At 46.8% G+C, this 21137-nt stretch overlaps 1 protein-coding gene across 2 annotated transcripts; it reads right to left on the minus strand.

Moving 5' to 3' along the window:
- Nucleotides 1-534: 534 nt before the first annotated feature.
- LOC149339702 (sodium-dependent phosphate transport protein 2B-like) lies at nucleotides 535-20204 on the minus strand. Of its 2 annotated transcripts, XM_089548387.1 has the most exons (7): nucleotides 16258-16443; nucleotides 13151-13266; nucleotides 8445-8547; nucleotides 7725-7867; nucleotides 4838-5172; nucleotides 2985-3186; nucleotides 535-775 (listed from the first exon to the last, which is right to left on the minus strand). In XM_089548387.1, the coding sequence occupies exons 1-7, from the start codon at nucleotides 16415-16417 to the stop codon at nucleotides 581-583; spliced, it is 1254 nt and encodes a 417-aa protein (XP_089404513.1). In that variant the 5' UTR covers nucleotides 16418-16443; the 3' UTR covers nucleotides 535-580. The 2 variants fall into 2 exon arrangements, with proteins under 2 accessions (XP_089404513.1, XP_089404512.1); XM_089548386.1 differs by lacking the exons at nucleotides 535-775; nucleotides 2985-3186; nucleotides 16258-16443 and adding an exon at nucleotides 19882-20204 and having other exon boundaries at nucleotides 4774-5172.
- Nucleotides 20205-21137: the final 933 nt, after the last annotated feature.

The raw sequence follows: 21137 nt of genomic DNA on the forward strand, positions 1-21137 counted from the left end.
CTATAGAAATGATTTCACGCATGTCGACAAAACGAACAGTTTAATGGAATGGACTAGCGCACACCCTAATGCACACAGTTCGAAGTGTGTGTTCGCATAGGTCTAAATGGTGCGCAGAACGTGAACAAAGACAATAATTCGTGTAATGCGGGTATCATCTTTTTAAGTGCCTACGCGCCCTCATACCTCCATGGTAAGCTCATGAAGAGAACAAATGTTACCATGTGTATTATACATGATTAGCGAACCGGTAATGGAAGCGCATAAAAAGAATGGCGCCCCCCTGCGCAAGAGGACGCCACAAACAAGCATTTAAATGCCACACACTTCAGGTCCCGAAACATAATTCTGCGGGTGGTCTAAAATGTGCCATCCAGTTCACCACTATTTCCTCCGATGCACGAATTCACGTGTGTAGAGACTAGAAAACATGGCATACATATTTATGATACTGGAGCACAGGAATGTCCAGGCGGCGGCAGTATCTTTTGGTGACATTCGATCTGAGGTGCATAGTAACGTATATACAGAGAGCGGGAGTAAGACGCTAACGGTGGTAAGGCGCACAAAACTAGGCGCCTTAAATGTCGACGACGTTTCCTTCAGGGCCTGCGCTCTCGTGCGAGAAGGACATCTCGTTGAGGAACACCTCGCAGAAGGGTACTCGCTCCAGGCGTCGCTTGAAGAAGCGGTCCATAGGCTCCAGCGAGTGCATCCACAGTGGCAGGAAGTCCCACTTCTGTAGGAACACTGGCAGCAGGTCCGGCCACTTCTCCTGCCACGGGCGGAATGTGAATGACCGATGGATGGTGACACACGGCAGACAGAGAAGGTGGCGGCAAAACAAAGAACAAGGGGCTGGAGGGAAGTCGCAGTACGTTGATCAACGGTTCGGAACGAAAGCTTATCTTTATCCGTGCAAATATTCTCTTCGGAACGTTGGTGAAAAGGACAATGCTTCCCTCGATTTCGCCCCGCGTTCATTTTGTGATGGTGATGATTTTTACGGCGCAAGGGCAGCTTTAGTCAAACAGCACCATGACACAAGGTGTTTTTCCTTTACACAAGGTGGCGCGCAGTACTAATTTTACGAGCCGTTCACCCCAGGTAAGCGGAGTACCAGGGCTGGGAAAAACGTACTCATTTCATCAACGATGTGTACCCTGCGGCACTAGGGATCGAACCGCGTACCTCCCGCATGCAAGGCGGATGTTCTAATCAATAGGCCACCGCTACGACCACTGCTGCGGCTTTCATTTTATGCTGTCATCGCATGGTAACGCATCTAGGATATATGGTTGTATTAGGCTACACCAGACGGCCTTGTTTTACTGTACGCGGCCGCAGTTTACATCCCCTAAGTTTTTTACAGCGAGAGCTATAGGTCAGACTCTCTTTGGGCTAATTAGTCCCACCATCAGCGTACGACGTCGTAACCGGGCACTTTCAGCTTTTCACTCCGCGCGAAGACGGCCACTCCCGAGTTCCTTTTTGTGTCCGTCAGCGTTACTGCGTTGGATTCAGCCCGTAAAAGGATCTTGGGGTATTTTTAACGTAACTGTGTACAGCTAACTTTTGTGCCGGTGAAGAAAAGTTTGCTTTTGTATTTTGGCATTTTTTTGCACGCGCCTGGCTTCCTGCATCCAATAGCATTAACATTCTTTTTGGGCAGTCGTCTGTGAAAAAACGTGGTGAAACAACAGCCCAATGGAGCCATTATTTGCCAGCAGCGTGGTTCAGTGGTATCGTCCCTGAAAGGCTAGAAAAATTGCTGAGAGTTGGAGCAAAACTTATTACGGCAAATCAAAAAAGGAAGAAAAACCGTTCACTTTATGCCACCGCGCTAAAAAGCGGTGGTGACTGCCTTGTCTTAGCCACATGGGCGCAAATTTTGTGTAGATGGCCCGAGAATCGGAGGCTTGCCGGCAGGGTTTTATAGGATTTATAGGCTAGCAAATTTCTTGTGCTCAGATGCAATTATAAAACGCACTAAACATTCGTCGCTGTGTCCTGCTGTTTTCAATGGCTTCCCTAAAAAAGTTAGTTTGGTTACAAGTGCAAAAAGAAAAAAAAAACGTTTTAAATACGAACAAAACCTCGACATTTGTGCAGTGCACTGTTGTGTTACAGTATGCTTGGTAAATTTTGATAAATATCGTTGGCACTGTTGCCTCTGCCTTCCGGATAGCGAGCTCATTAAGGCCGGCTGGTACTATTAGCGATTTCAGGACCAGCAGTGACAGCTCCACACATGACACTGTGGTAGCGTGCAGAACCATGATTCGGTCAATAGGACCTTTAGCATGTTCTGACAGATTCGTACGTAGTTTTTTTTCTTTGTAATCATTTGTTTTAGTATTGAGAAAGGCAACCTACATAATTCAAGAAGTAAAGCAAAAAAAAAAAAACATTCATGGCACTCATCTCTCCATCCATTCCTGGATTAACAACTTCAGGCCAGCATGGCAACGAACCCTACTCGCGGATCGACTTGTCTGCACTCTCCACTGCTGTAGTGTGGACCAAATGTTTAGGGGAATTCCCCAAGGTGGAGTAGATTTGTAATAAGGGAGTAATTACTTAAGGAGTAATTAAGGGAGTAACTGTAGCCGTATGGCTGCGCTCAGGTGGACGTCAATGAGTAATTACTCCCTTATTACAAATCTACTCCACCTTGGGGGATTCCGCTAAACATTTGGTCAACACTGTTCCCACTTCGAGTTATTGATCAATTCGCTCTCGCCCTACCATAAGCTTGCCGTCCCGGTTAGCTCAATTGGTAGAGCGACTGCTCCGGTGAAGCGGTGGTCCCGGGTTCGAACCCCGGACCAGGACGAATTTTTCTTTAACTACGAAGTTTCTGAGAAAGCTGTATAGCTTTCCTTTGTAGCCGTATGGCTGCGCTCAGGTGGACGTCAATGAGTAATTACTCCCTTATTGCTGTAGTGTGGTGTAATTGCGGGATGCGATTAAAGGCAGCGCACCTGCAGCAAGTTTATAAACATCGTTGCGACTCCAGCGAACACGACAGCGACCGTGACGATGCTGAACGGGAGGTCGCCCAGCAGCGACAACAGGATCGCGGCCACCGGAATAAGCACGAACGTCAGCACCAGGTAGAAGAGCACGAACCAGCGGTACTTGGCGCCTGTCTCCCCTAGCCGCCGAGCGATGAACAGCGGCAGTCTGCGACGACCGCAGCGTTGGTGTAAGCCATTCGCCTCACCCGCATTTCTTCGGGAGGAAGGAGTGGGAAAATTTCAATTCGCTAGGTAACTAATTTTCAGACTCCAGACACGAAGTGTTTTTTTCGCAAAAAAGCAAAAGGAGGGCTAGGAATGTCAAGAAGAAAGTTCGCCACGCACAGACACACATTAATATGGGTTGTAGTATCATTGTACCTGCCGTTGTGAATCAACGGCTGTGACGCTCTGCTATTGGCCGCGATTACGGACGATACCATTTCCGGCCGCGGCTGCTTGATTGAGGTGTAAGCAAAATGAAAAGCCGTTCGTGCGCTCGTATTTCGGTGTACACTAAACTTCGAAACCAAACCGCAGCCCTGCTCTACTGCGTCACTTATAGCCAGGCGGTGCGGCTTTGGCGCATGAAAAATACTTTTATGTTCCTTCAGTGTCACGACGTTAAACTCATGAGAACGGACCGAAGGATTTGAACTTATCTTGCCCAAATGCTAAGAAAAGAACGTAAGAGCGAAGCTATTCACTGGGTGATGATGCTTTTCATTAATGCTTTGTGTTAATGCCAGACAGCTGTGTTTGCGTGACGTCAGAATGCTCTTCATGTAATGACCAGTGCCGTGAGACTGGTCACCTGATCAAGCTACTACTACGCCAATGCCTACAGATACAGCGAGAATGACCTGCCAACAGCTGCCCGGCATTTAAGTTCTGCTCACACCACATCGACGGCGATTAATCAGTGGCCCCGTATGAGCAAATGATTCGGCCCAGGGCCACTGTCTTTAGGTGATTTTGAGGTGGTACCGAGTGCACTGACACCCTGTACGGGTGGTACTGGCACCTTACACAAGGCAGCTCACCCCACCTCCGGGTATTTCCCGAGTGTGCCTCGGAACAGCAACGTATAGCGGGAGACTAAAGGGTCCTCACTCTCAGTAGCGAATACAGTGGTCCTAATGAGTATCCTAGGGCTACACTAGCGAAAGTCTTTACCGTAAAACAACAGCACTCAAAAGCGCACCACCCACAGAAAGCACTGCAGCAATTTCTTGAAAACCCTTCGCTTGAACCGCTGCCGCCTATCGATGCCTTCACAAGTTGGAAACACACTTAGATTCGCCAAGAACGCTGCTCCTGTCATGGGACCTAGTGACAAACTTAACAAACTTAACAAACTCAGTTATGAAACAAACTGGTGTCCTCCGTTGTCAGGTCTGTGGTGGTTATCATGACAAACGTATTCGCGCCCAAGAGTCACCCCACTTTTCCTCCAACACCTTGTCTCTCTCCATTTTCTGTTTACACAACTACTGCGTGAACCATTTCACCACCGGGCCATCACACCATCGTCTGGCTTTGCACAAGACGTCTCCTACGTGTCACATGCGACCACAGTGCCTTTACAGGCTCCTGTGTTGCCCACCAGGACGTGCTCGCCTATAATCTTCACAACCAGGACGCGGAACGTGTTGCAAAGCACTTCACTCATTTGTCCAAGAGCACTGAGGACAAAAACAAAGTTGCTGCTACCAAGGCACATTGCTGTTATGTGTATACACTCCTTTACCAAAAGACCCTAGCGCTGCTAATGGCTGCGGCATCGCCTTCTTCATAGAAGTTGGCCGCTGACTCGCCTAAGGAAGGGCACCGGGTAGAAGAGCAGGATGCCGATGACGTTGAAGAAGGTGTGGCACAGCGCGATCTGGAGCGCGTGCTGGCGGGTCACGGGGCTTCCGGCCAGCGCGGCCACCAGCCCCGTAGCCGTGGTGCCCACGTTGGAGCCCAGCGTGAGCGGGTACACGCGGTTCAGGTCGAGCATGCCCAGCGCCGCGAACGGCAGCAACGCCGACGTGAACGCCGAGCTGCTCTGGAACACGAACGTGATGAGGCAGCCCAGCGCCAGGCTCAAGTAGCCGACCAGCATCGACGTGGGGAACTGGTAGTCGCGGTTCACGCATACCGTCAGCACCTGCGTAACCACCCGAAGGATCGACTTGCGTTGTTCCTGAAGGTAGCACCCAACGCGGCACCGCAGTGGGAACACGAGGCTGTGCGGTGTTTGTTAGTCACTGTTACTTATCGTTTGTGGCCAAGCAACGCCATCTAGTACCTTGCACAAGAACTGTACTTATGTTCCGGACACGGTTTTTTTCGTCAGCCTTATGAGAGAGTGTTTTAAAGCTTTCATCGAAACCTGTGATTCGTGAACGCGGAGCGATACCTGCGAGCATGGCGTCCAAGGTGGTGTCGTGGGATTGCGCCGACGCTGCTCAGCATGCGGCCGGGCTCCGGCCGGGCTCTCGCGATTCCTCAGCATCGACACTTGATCTTGTAGATGCAAGTGTCAGCTTTTTGCGAAAAGATGGCGTCCATTCGTCTAATTTTATTTCGCATAGAGATGACTGCTCCACCCAGCCCGAGCTATCGGCAGGTGCTCGTCAGTAAATTTTGTTTTCGGAGCTGCGGATGAGATTCGCTGCTTCTCGAGCCCCTCCGAAGGTACCGGGCATGTTCTGAAGGAATCCGTACCAACAGGAGTGTAGCGGCCTGAGTTTTCTCGAAGGCGGCCCTGGATAGATCTTGGCACTGCACTGTGGAATATCCCTCAGCGCTTCGCTCGAGCTATTGGTTTTTTTTTACTGGTCAGAAAGTTCAACATGAAGAGTTCTGTAACATTAAATACTCGTGTCTAACAAACAGTAACCCGTCAAATTTTTTATCCAAGAGTTTTTATTCTCCTATTTCCGGACTAACCAAAGTTCATATTCAGATTTTCTGTGCGAATGTCTCAGATTTTGCCAATAGATTTTTTCTTCGTAAGCAATAAATAATCTGCCTTTTCTTTATGCCATTAGAAAGAAAGCTCTTTTAACTCTCACCTACCCTCACGGCGGGGTTGAGGCGTCCACCAAGATGTGACATAGTTACCCATCCTTCCATTTTCTGATACCCAGTCAGTCATTTTAGCTATACATTATCATGTGCTGAAATACCTGAAAAAAGTTTAAATTTACAGGTGAATAATTTTTTTAAAGCACGTCACTCCGAAACTGCCTGTTTTCCTGAGGGAAGGAAAGAGATAGAGAAAACTGGATCGATTAATTATTGTACTCCTTAAGAGCTTTCAGGCTACTCCGGGATATTCCTGGATTACCCTACTGAATGAAATTCAGTAGAATCTTCGTTTGTGCAGTAAGTTCTTTATCGTTAAGACACTGAGACCAAAGTAAAGTCTGTCTATATTGATAGATTACTCCACTACAAGGACAAAACGCTCTTTTCACTATAACTTTAACTTTTATATAAACTAGAAAATTTGCCAAAAAACGAAACACAGTTGTCGCCATCCCCGGGCGATTTCGTAAGCAAACTGCTGTCCATCACAGCAATTTTTACGGCGCGGATACTTGAAGCTACGCATTAACTTCTATGCAGGGATCATGAAGCCATTTACGGCTTTGACGTCACGAGTTTAAATCGAGTGACGGGACAATTTTTGAACGCATCTTCCTCAGCAATAAGTGCGCACTTTGCTGGCCGAACAAACAGAAGCATAACCGGAAAGAGCCATGCGGTCAATTTTGTTTGGAACAAAAAAGAAATGCAGTTTTCCTCGGGTATCCCTTTAACAGAGTTCATATGGAGGTCCATCTATTCTTCGAGGCTATCATCCATGCTTGTGAATACATTGGTGCTCCTCGCTTCTTATTCAGGTGAGCTTAGAGGCGCACTGATGAGGTGGACTTCCACTCACACACACCTCTCTATAAGTCGTACACCTTATAGGTTAACTCCTCTTATATGTGTGCATCTCTTACAGGTGTACACCTAAATTAGCTCTGCATGCATCTTTAGGACCTATTTAATAATAATAATAATAATAATAATAATAATAATAATAATAATAATAATAATAATAATAATAATAATAATAATAATAATAATAATAATAATAATAATAGCCTTTATTTCCATCAACATGATGGGGGAGGTTAGGGAAAAAAAGCTGAACAGCTTGACTGGTTCCCACCCCCCCATATCAAATACATGATTGCTTCCATCAAGGCAGAAATCAGCGGACAGCAGAATACATTTCAAAGAACAATCATAGCTGACATGACAAATAAGAATAACACGTAATAAAGCAAGTTATCATGAAAAAAGAGACAGCGTAGTAACAAGAAACAAACAGACACCATTTGTATATACTGATATAACTCTAGTGCTATTTAGGATATATAGCATTCACATGGCTCTAGACATACACAAAACTACAAATGCATATTTACGCGTGAAAAGCAGCAGACAAGCCATAACAAAAATTACATACAAAAAGAGGAGTGTTGGCCCTTTTCACGACGCTTTCCGCGTATGTGCGCACTTATGCGCAAGATATATGCAATTTCAGAGAAGGGTATATAAACCTTTGCACGGGTGCACCAGTGCTCCCATGCAAAGCGGTTATACAGGGTGCACGTTAAAGCCGAAATGCAACCGATGCATCAGTGAGGAAATGCTCACCTTGACGAGGTGGCTTTGCGTGAGCCCGGTGAGCACCTTAACCATGACGTAAAAGCAGATCAGGATGACCATCACCGAGAGCACGAAGCACAAGACTCCCGTCGCTGTGTCGTCCATGTTTAGCCAGTTGAAGAGCGCGGTGCCTGCGGGCCATGCTTCGGCAGTCACTCCATTGCCCCGGCCTTGACCCATCATCCTAGACAACACTTTTTCTAACACGATGGACAGTGTCCAAAGCCAAGACTATATGCTCGCTTATCAACGGCTCACTTCCTCCAAAAAGATCCTCATTTCAATGCCTAGCGTTCAGAAGAGGATTTCTGCGTTTCTATTCGTTCAGATACCAATAATCGAAGTATCCAATGTTATCTACTAGAAGCATGGATGTAGGAGGCCATAGTGTAATGAATAGTATTTATTCCACATCCCGACTATGATTCGCCCGCGAAAGAAATTTTATGTTTGTCTTGTTCTCTTTCATTATCACCGTACTGCTCGGCAGGAGTTTCTTCACTAAGGGCCAGACGCTGTCCATGGCTCCCAATTAGACACACCAAGATGCTACCAAGCTAGCGCCTAGGCTGAAGATGAACAGTAAGCCAGAGTGATTCGGGAGCTCCTACGACATCTTGGTGTTAAGCCTCTCGGAAGAGCGGCGCAAGAGAATCGAAAGCAAAGTGCCGCATCCCGCGCCGGAGAAAAGTTGAGTTCGTGACTTACATTTCGCGACGCACTGGGAGCCGTTCCTTTCGCAGCATTGCTTCAGGATGGTGCCATTATTTTCCACGCCCAGCGCTATGTCCCTTGTGACCTTATCGTCAAGCTGTAAAAGAAATCGAAACAATCAAATAATTCCTGGGTCTAGGGAAGGCACCCTGGGCAAAGCTCATCGCACGTGCACTGTTTATTAGTTAGTTTAGTTTATGGAGTTTAAAAAGCGACTCAGGCTATGGGGACGTCGTAGTGAAGGGCTTCGGAAATTTCGACCCCCTGGGGTTCTTTAACGTGCACTGACATCGCATAGTACACGGGCCTCTAGAATTTCGCCTCCATCAAAATTCGACCGCGCGGCCGGGATCGAACCCGCGTCTTTCGGGTCAGCAGCCAAGCGCCTTAACTACTGAACCACCGCGGCGGAAACCCTGTTTAATTAATTTTACATGGGTCATTATGTGAAGAGCACCAGCAATCTTTGCAACACATACGCCTATGGTGAGAACCCGAGGCCGACCCAGTGCGTTTTTAATGCAGGAATTATTTTGTTGCTATATACTCACCTCTCTTTGTCCGCAGATTTCTGACGTCACAAATGAAAGAAATCACAGGTGAGAAAATGGCGCTTTAGACCTTGTGGCTACACAAGCTTTAGCAAGGCGTTGTGCATGAGGATACCTTCCGTATATGCCGCAGCAAGGAAGCGTCGGCGACAAGCGATAGCCTAAAGCGATTATTGCAGACACCTGCGAAGTGTAAGATACGTATATTATAGTAGATAGGTAGATTTTATTGGCATTCCCTCTGAATTGGAGTTGTGTGAATGCCAGCCCGTTAACTAAAGTTTCTGTTTTATTTACTTCTTACTCACATTTAATTCTATTCTGTTTCTTTGCCATTCTAAGTTATTCTTTATTTCTGTGGCGGGTCTTGCAATTTTCATCCAGCTCTTAAGCCACCAGTGTTCTAATGTAATCTTGCTCGCCTCTAGAGCTAATGTGTTAATTTTGCTTTGACGATCTTTAAAATCAGAAAGTAGTAAAACGCTCACTATGCCCTCTCCGACATCTGGCAGTATAGTTGTACACTCTACCAGAGCATACTTAACGCTTTTTTTTTTTACACTGCTCCCGCACGCTACACAAATATCATCTCCCTGCTCATATTTACTACAATGTTGTGCTTTTCGAAGGCAGCCCGATGTGGTCTCAAATAGGATATACCGCCTCTTGAACGATTACACAGCGTTTCCTTCAGAATTTTGGTCTATCTGGCTCTGCACTCGCGCAATGATCTTTTTCTCTTCCTGTTTTGTCTTCATTCTCAGTCTAGCTTCCGCGGACTTACTTTCTGATGTTCGCGTTAAGTTCATTCTTCTCATCGTTGCCTGTGTAGCGTTTAGTAAGGTCTCTGTAGTCATTTTTCTCAATCGCGTGCCCACACTTGAACTGCACAAGTTCCTGAAGACTTTGGCTACCCACCTCTTTTAATCCGATTTTCTTAGTGTCTTCTGAAACGAAATTGGGATCTGCTTCCCATGCTTCAATAAACGACCAACCGATATTCTCCTGTTCAGCTCCGCTTGTTGTCTTTCCATGGGCCCCAAGAACCAACCTATCAACCATTATGTGATTAATCTCTAGGCTTATCTAGCACATCTGATTTTGAGTACAGTACAGCGTTCGCAGCAGCCCTGGAACCATTACACCCTATCCCAGTACTCGTATTGCTCCGTATCTATTGTATCCTCTTAGGGCTCTTTGACTGGCTCTCTGTGTGGCCCCGTTCCTCTTTTCTTTCGTTTTGAGATGTTCTTCATGGGTTATTAAATATTCTGTTCCTTCGTTAATCCATGCCCCCCTGAATATGTGTACTCCCCCCCCCCCCCCCCCCGTTCTCCCTGCCCAATAGAGTCTATAAGAAGTCTCTGAAAAGTCTACAGACCATTTTTATAAGGGAGGCTTTCATCGCGTGCTGTGTCTTCCATACAGCTGCCGCAGTACAGAACGTACTAGCGCCATCTGAACGCCGACATCAAGAGTAACTTAACGTACAGTTTTGCAGGCTATAGTTCGTACACACTGAGCTGGGCAGGCTATAATGAGAAGAGACATAGACGACAGAAACTACGTGGATGGGCCATGCACAGAGCTTCCCGTCCAATTCCTTATCGTCTGTGCCTTGACGAGCCAAAAACATGCCATGGCTAACTTGGCTGCAGCTGTGCACACTGAATTTAAGCGAGACCAGCAATATTTCAGGATGAACTCACGTCAAGTGAACGCAAAGTTACCAGAGCATAACGACTTCATATCATTTGATTTCAAACGCTGGCAGCAGAGGCCAACCAGTGCCTATTCACTGAAGCATCCCTGTCACACTGGAACATTTTCAAACGCATGTCATTTTATGTTTTGTATTTGAGAAAGAAAAAGTAGCCGTGATGGTATTAGACGAAAGCTGTGATGCGTAAAATGCGCCATGCATAAGTTTTTGAAATTATTATGTAATGTTGATGCCCTAGAAAGCCTTTTTATATTCACTTGAAGAAAGAAAACTGTTATGCGGAGTTGTTTCAGCCGGGCGTATATTCATCACAAAGCATAGAAAAGCTGCACATAAGCAGGAAATAATAAGTTTAAACCAAACACGGCAGACTTTCCGGGGCTGCGTACAGAAGAGATTAATGCAGAACGTCGGCATCGTGAAACATCCCGCACTAAAAAGACGGGACATAAAAGGATTGAACAAACAAGAGCGTTTGTGTTCGTTTGTGTAGGTTTGTGTTCCATCTTTTTTTTTTCTGCACGTTGTTACACGATAAAGAGAGAACTTGATATGTTCCAGGTCTGGCTCACTTAATTAAAAAAAAGACTGCTTGAAAGGCGGGGTTGTAACGCTGTGATGTGTCTGAATATTAACCCCGAGCTCGGTGTTTTTGCACAGGCATTATCCAAGAGAGCCTAACATGATCGAGTGGCATGCTGACGCGCGTCTTCTGCTGAGATCTTGAAGTTGTATGGCATAATGTGGTACTATCAAATCTGAAATTAAAAGAGTCCTTATGGAACGCGAATAATAATGGCGACGTAATCATGCCTACGATGAAGTAATGAATTCAATTGTGCGCAGTTTTCTTTTAGTGCTGATTCTAGGTCAATTATTAGACGTGCGGTTCGAGACTGACAACGATTAATTTTCCTGAACTCTTTGGTTCGAGACTGACAACGATTAATTTTCCTGAACTCTTTCAATTACAGCTTAATAATGCTGGTTAATGGGTTTTAACGCCTCAAAGTGACTCAGGCTATGAGGGACGACGTAGTGGATGGCTTCAGATAATTCCGACCTCCCGGGGTTCTTTAACGTGCACTGACATCGCACAGTACACGGGCCTCTAGCATTTCGCCTCCATGGAAATACGACCGCCGCAGCCAGGATCGAACCCGCGTCTTCCGGTTCCGCATTCGCGCGCCATAACCACTGAGCCACCGCGGCGGCGCAACTTAATGCTCCTTGGTTTAAAAGCTCATTGTTGGTTCGTTTGGTTTTTGGTTCAGTAGTTCGCTGTTCGTTTAGCAGTTCACTGTTACTGACGCTAGCCTGCTGTCATAGGCTAGTGTCAATAGTTCAGGATCCAGCTCTTCCACTGTAATAGCGGCAAGGCGCGCTCTGGAGGGAGTGACGACATCTGACACGGATCCATCAAATGTTTATTCGGGATTTTTCCTTCCTAAGCACTTAAGTGCGAAAGTGCAGAAACTAAGAACAAGAATGAGTAGACTTAAAAGGTGAGGTTGTTAATGCGGTTATCGACTGCATAAGCAGAGTTCTCGGAAAGCTAGAAGGCTTGCATCCGTGGCACCAGACTTTTCCTTTCAAAGTCTGAGAAGGCATGAAGTATTTCAGCGCAGATATCGTGGATACGACGATCTACTCGTGGACTTGGGAGCTGATGTTAGTCGTATGGAGGTGCTAGATTATTTCCTCTTGTGAGCACTCCACAAAAGTAGGACATGTGGCTTATCATTGCGTGAGCAGGTTGCCGATATTGGCGGCATATCCTTTTAATCCAAGTTATTATACCGACGTATACAAGTTAGGAACTGGAGAACGATTTCGACCTCCTATGGTTTCTTTCACAACCGTCGAATCTCGAGTGCGCGGGTGCACTTACATTTCGCCTCCATCGAAACAGTGGTCGCAGTAACTAGTAGGAAAACAAAGAAGCAAACAAACACACAAACAAACAGTCCTGAACGTCATTCCCGTGGGAGAAATAGATTGCCGCTGATGCACAGGACGGCTGACGGCATGTAAGCAAGCTGCTGCACCAGGATACACAATGCAGAAACAGAAAGGGTGGTACGACACGGAGTGCAGAATTGCGCCACTAGTGTTATTATTCTTCTGATAATATCGCACTGTCTTCGCTGATGCCATTGTACAGTGTTCTTTTCTAAGGTCCTTTAACCGTTGAGGTCCCGAAGGGTGTTTACTGTGTGCGTGTTATTTCCATTAGAACAAACTGAAAGCTGTAGTTTACTGAAACGCTGCCTATGGTGCTTAGCATACCGTTAGCTTCAAGTAGTTTCGCGATAACCTTACGCACCTGTTGTGTTGTTCTCTATATTGGCACTGTTGTAATTGTTTGCCCACACCGCTCTAAAGGAGAGTACGACAGCTCAAATTGTTGTCTTCTCTGTGCCTACCTGAACGATGATCTTGGCGAAGGGCTTGGTCAGGACGTTCAGGTAGTTCCTCGACTCCAGTCTCTGGCCCTTGTCGATGACGTGCACGAACGAATCGGACAGCTTCTCCAAAATGTCTGCGTGGTGAAGTTAAAAAAGAAGGCTTAAGGTATATTTACGCAAGTTGCGAGGGGTACCAGAGTCAGCTGTTAAAGATGTAAGGCTGCACAAAGGTGTCAAGGCTGTGTGTATAAGTTGCGACAGGTCATTTCGACCCGTAACAATTACTTGGTCACATTACGCTTGGTCGCGGTATGAACACGCGATATAAACACGTGATAATAGGTGAAATATCCTATTTAAATCACGCGGTCAATGGTTCATGCGGCCCAATAATTACCAATGGACGAATCAGAAGACATGTTTAAATAGTCACGAGAATAGGTCATTTATTTAATCACGCGATTATGCGACGAAACTGGTCACTACATGGAAGAACACCCCGATATAATTTGATACAACCAATATCATCCGGTGTATTAAAAAACCTATTTACTTTTCTACTGGACTCTTAACAATCTAACATGCGGGGGAGTGTGTGGTGAAATGGAGCACAGGGCAAAACACGACATTCTGTTAATTAGCGCCGTGTAACTTTTAAGCACGTAATCAAATAATTGTAGAGAGACGGAAGGAAGACAGAATTCTAGACAACACAAAACATAATGAACAAGTGTCGAGGGCGAGCCGCGGTCCGCTTGCTAGACGAAAACAAGTCCTCTTGTCGGAACCTTGGCTAGCCAGCCATGGCACCTCCTGCACCCATGCTCATTTTGTTTTGTGTAATCGAATTAATTGAGTATTTAAGAGTAAAATTCTGCAACGTGTCCTCACCGACTCAACTTAAAGGTGCACTGAAGAGGATTCTGAACTTGTCTTTTTGCCGCGGGAACTCGATCTACACGTTCCAAGCATTCTTAGAAACTGCAACTTATTGCCCTGTATGGCCGATTTCCCTAATTAAATCGAATTAACGTCCGGCTCCCGCCCTTTTTTTTGAATTCTGCCTCGTACGATGGGCGGAGTCGACCAACGCATGAAGTTCCTTTCAGCCAGCTCCGTGGAGGCTTTGCTTTCGCTTTATTTTGTTTTTTAGGTTTCCATGAATAAATAGTTTCATTCGCAGATAATATAGCCGCAAAATAACCCCGCAGAAATCAAAATACGCGCGGACTATTTGCTGCTACGGACTACTACGTATTACTCCGCCGATGGCAGAGCGGCTAGCCGCCACGGGACTGGGTGAAAGGCACTCCACGCGTTGGTCGACTCCGCCCACCGTAGGAGGCAGAATTAAAAAAAAAGGGCGGGAGCCGGCCGTTAATTCGATTTAATTTGGGAAATCGGCCATACAGGGCAATAAGTCGCAGTTTCTAAGAATGCTAGGAACGTGTAGATCGAGTTCCCGCGGCAAAAAGATAAGTTCAGATTCCTCTTCAGTGCACCTTTAAGGCCGACGATATTGCTTTTCCCCAAGCAGAGAAAAAATTCTGAAGTAAGCCTCAGTGAAGGAGTAAACAATAAAAAAGGAGCGAATTTCTGCAGGCCACCTTTCTCGGTACTGTGCAGCACAATTAAAAAAAAAAATTAGGATAAACGTTATCATTTATTAAATACAATCAGTTATTCGTTTTTACTGATGAAAAGTGTAAAAGGCTTCGTTCACTGCCTTATTATGTTAAGACTATTTTAGCAGCAGGCTACATGGGGGGCAAAATGCCACATCGTAGCAATCTCCAGGGCCTAAAGTCAAGATTATGGCTTTATTGCATGCTCGAAAGCTCAGCCTTTGTGTTCTCGCTTTCTGGGATGGTCCGATCGTACTAGAGGAACAGTACACTGATTGCCAATAGGCGCTAAGAAGACATCGAGGACGCTCTGAAGAGCATCAAGCAGCCCCGGTACCGCCTAATGTTTTAATGTCCATAAAGACGCACTCCACAGAAGAAGAAAATGATGGGAAAATGTCGTGAGCTGCGCGAAGTTTCTTTGGATTCTAAGCGGCGAACTTTCTCCGACTGTAAAGAACGGCGACTTGTGCAGCACGCTGTGACGACAGAGCAAGCTCCGTTCTGTCCGCCGTACATTTACGTTCAAAACCGCGTGTTCACGTTCTGAAAATCGCGCAGTATCGCATATTCATTCGGTACGGAAGAAGTGCAAGAGCAAGAGCTGTGGCCCCTGAACAGAAAAAAAACTGCGGCTAAGGCAGGGAATTGAAAACAATCGCGAATCCGGGCTGCAAGCAAAGCCTGGATGAGCACTGCCAAATCTGTAGCGAATTGAGGGGCAAAAGAGGGCCGTGTTGTGTATGGTTAGATACTCCTCATGCGAAGAGACAGAGATCGCATTGGTGGTCATGTAGCCAACTTCATTTGCATTCATTGCAACACTGAACAGCGTGTTTGTTTTAGAGGGGCGTCCCTTTTGCCCCGTGCACTGACACACTTTATCCCGGGGGTCGAAGCAAAATTGGGACATGGTCAAATGTTTAAGGGAAACCCCCAAGGTGGAGTAGATTTGTAAAAAGGGAGTAATTACTCATTGGCATCCACCCAAGCGCAGCCATACGGCTACAAAGGAAAGCTATGCAGCTTTCTCAGAAACTTCGTAGTTCAAGAAAAATTCGTCCTGGTCCGGGGTTCGAACCCGGGACCACCGCTTCACCGGAGCAGTCGCTCTACCTATTGAGCTAACCGCGACGGCAAGCTTATGGTAGGGCGAGAGCGAATTGATCAATAACTCGAAGTGGGAACAGTGTTGGTCAAATGTTTAGGGGAATCCCCCAAGGTGGAGTAGCCGTATGGAGTAGCCACGCGCAGCCGTGGCTGGATGTCAAAGAGTAATTACTCCCTTATTACAAAATTGGGACATTTTGAAATTTTGCATATCCGGTTGTTAATTGCATATGCAGGGTTATTTGGGGAGACATCGGAGAGGCCTTTGCCCTGCAGTGGGCGTAGTCAGGCTGCTGCTGCTGATGATGATATCCAGCTGTATGGACAATAATGGGCAGGCGACAAAGCAGAACTGCAAGTGCAGCCTCCACTGTGGAGGTGAATACTGACGGAAGGCCACCTCGCAGGGAAGCAGGACGAGCACGGAGAGCCAGTTGAAGACGTCGTGCACGGTGGCGGCCGCGAAGCCCCGGCGAAACTCGTCCCGGCGCTTGATGTGCATCAGCGAGATCATAGTGTTCGTCACCGAGGTGCCGACGTTGGCGCCCATTATGATGGGCACCGCGCTGCGCACCGTCAGCACTGCGAACATCCGTCGGCAACGACGGTAAAGAGCCGGTACTAATCTTCCAATACTTCACTGTCCTTAGTAGCAGAATATACTCGTCGGTTTTTATGCGCGCTCAGACGCAATTCTTTCCTAAAGAATGCGTTTTCAATGTGATCGCTTCTGTGCAGGACGTTCTACCTAAGACTTTACACAATTTTTTTAAATAGCCATTTTGAGTTACAAGAGCGCTTATTGGGCATGGCATTGTCAGCGGTGTACTACGTCAGACTACAGTAAAAACATGCTAACTAGCAGGCTGGTAACTAATATTGAATAGTCAACTGTTTAACTATTACTGTTGGGCTCCTCGGTTATTGAGAGGCGTGTAACCCACCGTAAGTAATACCCATATCAGTTTTTAGAATTACAAAAAGGCGGTTGCCGTCGGCGCTGTGTCTCAACAAATTTTGGCTTTTTCGACGAGTTACGTGCACTGGAGTGGTTGCTTTGCCTGCAAGCTTCTCGAAAGCGCATGTATTTTGGCGCCTTGTAGCCGAAATTTGTTGGGCCATCGCGCCGATGGTAACCGCCCTTTTGAAATTCTAAAAACTCATATCGATATTACTTACGGTGGGCTACACGCCTTGCAATGACAGTAATAACAGCCTAAAAGTAACAGAAAAATAGTTAAGTATTCAATATTAGTTAACCAGCCTGCTAGTTAAACTGGCATGTCTTAGCTGTATTCTGATGTACTATACGCCGGTGACAGTACTATGTCCAAAAAAGCGCTACTCTAATTCAAAGAGCCTATTTTTAAAAATTGTGCGAAGTCTTGGATGAAACACCCTGTATTTCAGGCAATGCAACTCGTAGTGCCATCCGCGATGTTGTTAAAAGAACACTGATGAGCAAGCACTGTGTAGTTAACTCATTCAAGCCTCCCTTTGGATATATAGTTAATGATATTATTTAAACTCAAGGCGTAAGCCGCTGGTTGAGTGAGCATACAAATGCCATCATGGTGGCCAACAATACAAAAGCCAAGGGGCGGGCCAGTCACGAAGAGTTTTTACTTGAAAACTGATTTGAAGTCAGCCCTTAGGCTAACTCTTACTTTAGCTTCTAGAATGCTGCAGGTTTCGCGACATTTTTCATCGAAAACCGTTTGATTGGCAGCAGCCTGTAGACCTGTTTTTAACACACACTTAAAATTTGACGGCTATTAATTGCACAACAAATAATAAAACAAAAGCAGCGATGAGTGTAATTTAATGCGCTTATATCGGAAAATTCGAACGAGAGGTAATCGCGGCGGGTTCGTATAAGCGCTACGAGGTGTAGGACGGCTTTTACACTGAATATTCTTGCTGTTACTTAAGAACAAATTGAAAAATTTAAAACTGGTTTTTGAGGAATGAAAATGGCGCAGTATCTGCCTCACATCTCGGCGGACATCTTAACCGCGTCGTAAGGGAAGGGAGGAAGGTGGGAGCGAGAAAATAAATCAAGAAAGAGGTGCCATAGTGGAGGACTCCTGTTGTTATTATGCGAAGCATATTAACGTAGGTTTCGGGCCTTCGCGCGACACCCGGCGGTGGCCACCATTGACCTTGAAGTGCGATCACATGATGTGACGTCACGTGATGACGTCACACCGGCTGCAGATGGGGCCTCATATCGCGCCGTCGGACGTCGCCCGGCGGAGGCCTCCATGCTTCGGTTCGCGTCATCGCGCGCGACGCGGCGGCGGCGCCACCATCGCTGCATCACGTGATATGTCACGTCACGCAAGGGATGAAGCGGCGCGCGCCCGCCGTCGCGTCAGTCTCTGTGCGCGCAACCGCGCCAGCGTCTTTGCGCCGGGCGTGTATGCGGTCAAGATGCCTCCAAACGCTAAGGACGTTAATAATAAGAATGCAAAACGAAGGCTGCTTCGCATCCACGGGGCTTAACCTTGATAAGCCTCCAACTTTTTTTCTACCAAATTTGTATTCTGGGGTATGCAATAGCCCGCGCAGTTCTTTTAAATTGAGAACAGAACGGTACTAAACGCAAAGACAGACAAGGAAGAACACACAGAATAAGACGAGCTTATCTTTTTTGGGCTGTCATGAGAGGTACGTATCTTCAACTGACGGTATCTCTGGACTACCTACAGCTAAGCTATAGCTTGTGGTTGCTCCATCCACATTTTCCGCAGGAGGTTAGAGGCAAGTGGGTGAAATTTTATATTTAGCACCTCGTGAGCCGTTACGTTGCCTTTGCTTCTCCTTATTCGTCACTTGCCTTCAGTTGCGGTAAATGTGTGCTTCAGTGAGTAGTCAACCGAATGAACATAACTACAGTGTCCGTTCGATGTGGACGCGCGACGTGTACGCCATCTGTCACACGCATGGACAACGGGACTATATCAAAGCATTTCTGTGCACCGTTCTCGACAAAGACGCCGAGGAGCAGCGTTCGACCCCAACTGACGTGTCATAATCGGATACAACCCAAGAACATTAAAAGAGTTAAGTGCTTGGCTCGTTGGTATTCTGGCATCACACTCGTCTTATATAGCGCAGAGGACAGGATAACAGACGACAGGACAACCTGCACAAAGATGAATGTGAACTAAAAAAAAAATGGACAATTGAGCCTATGTAATTAGGCCAAATGGGAATTAGGCGAACTCGCACTTCCGTTTTCACTTCGGTTTGAGTGCAATGCTCGGTTTTCAACGCCAAGCAGGCTTCAGCCACAGATCGGTGAAATCGGTGAGTGGGGTCCTCTAAAACGAAGCAGCAAACACCTCTCAAAGTAGGCCCTCCAGGTGATGGCGACGATCAACTGTCATGATATCGCAGTTAATCTCATTTCACGAAGGCTCATCTGGCAGCCACTTGCGTTGTCATGCTATACCACGACGTCATGTCAAACGGTCGACGCCATTGCCTGGACGGCCTTATTTGATGGATGTTTGCTGCTTCGTTTTTGAGTTGTGCTCGGCTGTAGATGCATTTAAAATCGCAGAGTGGTTTCCCTCTCCAACTAGGCGTTGCCATTCACCCGGTTGTCGCTATACTGCGACCGCTTCCGGAAGCGAGTATACAAATCGCAATAGCGAGGTACTTTGTTAGCGAAGGCTGGACGGCTCTGTAATCTGAAGACTAGAAAAATAGGAAGCGTCTTACTGTCTCAGCAGATTTTGCGTCTAATTCGCGGAACTATAGGAACTGCGCCTACTAAACACGAACACCGAACAAGAAACGGATACCTAGAGGACACAGACGTTTTTTTTTTCTGTATGTTCGTGTTTAGGAAGCGTAGTTCGTACAACTGAGCGTCATGAATCAATTACATTCCGAAAAAAAAATCTACCATTATCGCAAATCTGGCGCAACATCATCATTTTGGGCCGGAAACCGACAACAGATGCGACGACGCTTTGACTATGCACAAAGAAAGAAGCTGCTTACGGTCCGACCCGACCAGAGAGACGGTGATGGATGTGGACGAGGAGGAGCTCTGCACCATGACGGTGACCAGGACGCCGATCATAAGCGCCACGACGGGGTTGCTCAGCAAGCGGCTGTTGGCGAACGCGCGGCCCGCCGCGCGGCCGCTGACCAGCTTGAAAGCCGAGCTGAGCACGTCCAGCGACACCAGGAAGGAGAGGATGGCCAGCACCAGGCACGACACGGAGTACATCGCACCCAGGCACGTGTGCACCGTGCCATCTGTGTGCCCTTTTCCATCGTGGTACGTGTCACTCGTCTCTTACGGTGATGCGATACATACTGTGATGGCATATACTATGACACACAGTGACGTACTATGATGTGTATAATGATGCACCAAGATGATGGTGACGATGGGACGTCCACAAGCCTTAATTGAGCGTCATGTTGTTGTGGCTCAAAGGATGGTACTGTCGGCTCTATTTTGCAACAGCAAACGCTGAAGAATTCGTGCGGTCATACGCGCTCATTCAAGCGTGCTTAAGGGAATCTCCAACATGCGCTTTTCTTTTAATTTCTTGCTTCTCTTTTTACAATGGCGGTTATCGTTGCGGACGATAATAAAGTACTCAAAATTCTGGAAACAACTCGCCTAGGCATTGCGTTCGTTCGTTTCGCGCCAACGAGATCCGGTACCATAGCCACTTGCGAAGAAGGTCCGAACCCACCCAACGGCGCGAGCACCACAAAATGGCGGATGCTGTGACGGCCTCCTGTCCGTGCACAGCTGTTACAAATGTGCAGTACTTTATTTTATAAGCAGCCCTGTGTTCTGTGGCTACAACCTGTCCCTATAGGTGCTGCGGAAAACCTTTTTCCTTGGTGTTCTGTATGCTGAGTGGATGAATATCTATAGACATTCGCCCGGGCCCTGTAGAGCATTGACAACGTTGCTGTGTTGCTGCGATGGGAACTATAGCATGGCGCCGCCGCGACGGGGACCGTGTTGTCCCTACGAATGCTCCACCCCACTGCGACAGCGTCCGGCTCCTTTAATAGTGACTGTCACAAATTCATGGTTCTGTGGACTTGCCCGGTTACAGCTTCCGTGAGACGACGCTTTCTAAAGAAGGTAGGCCTGCGATGGGACGTTGCAGGGGACTATCGCAAGTGGACCCATGATAATCGCTTTATCGTGAACTTTTGCCACTTTTTGAGCGAGGCTTGTTTACGCTCCTTCTTATAACTTTTTTTCACTTTTACATTATGCCTAA

Source organism: Amblyomma mixtum, chromosome 6 (genome assembly GCF_055824585.1).
Source record: "Amblyomma mixtum isolate Tamu chromosome 6, ASM5582458v1, whole genome shotgun sequence".
Lineage (NCBI taxonomy): Eukaryota > Metazoa > Arthropoda > Arachnida > Ixodida > Ixodidae > Amblyomma > Amblyomma mixtum.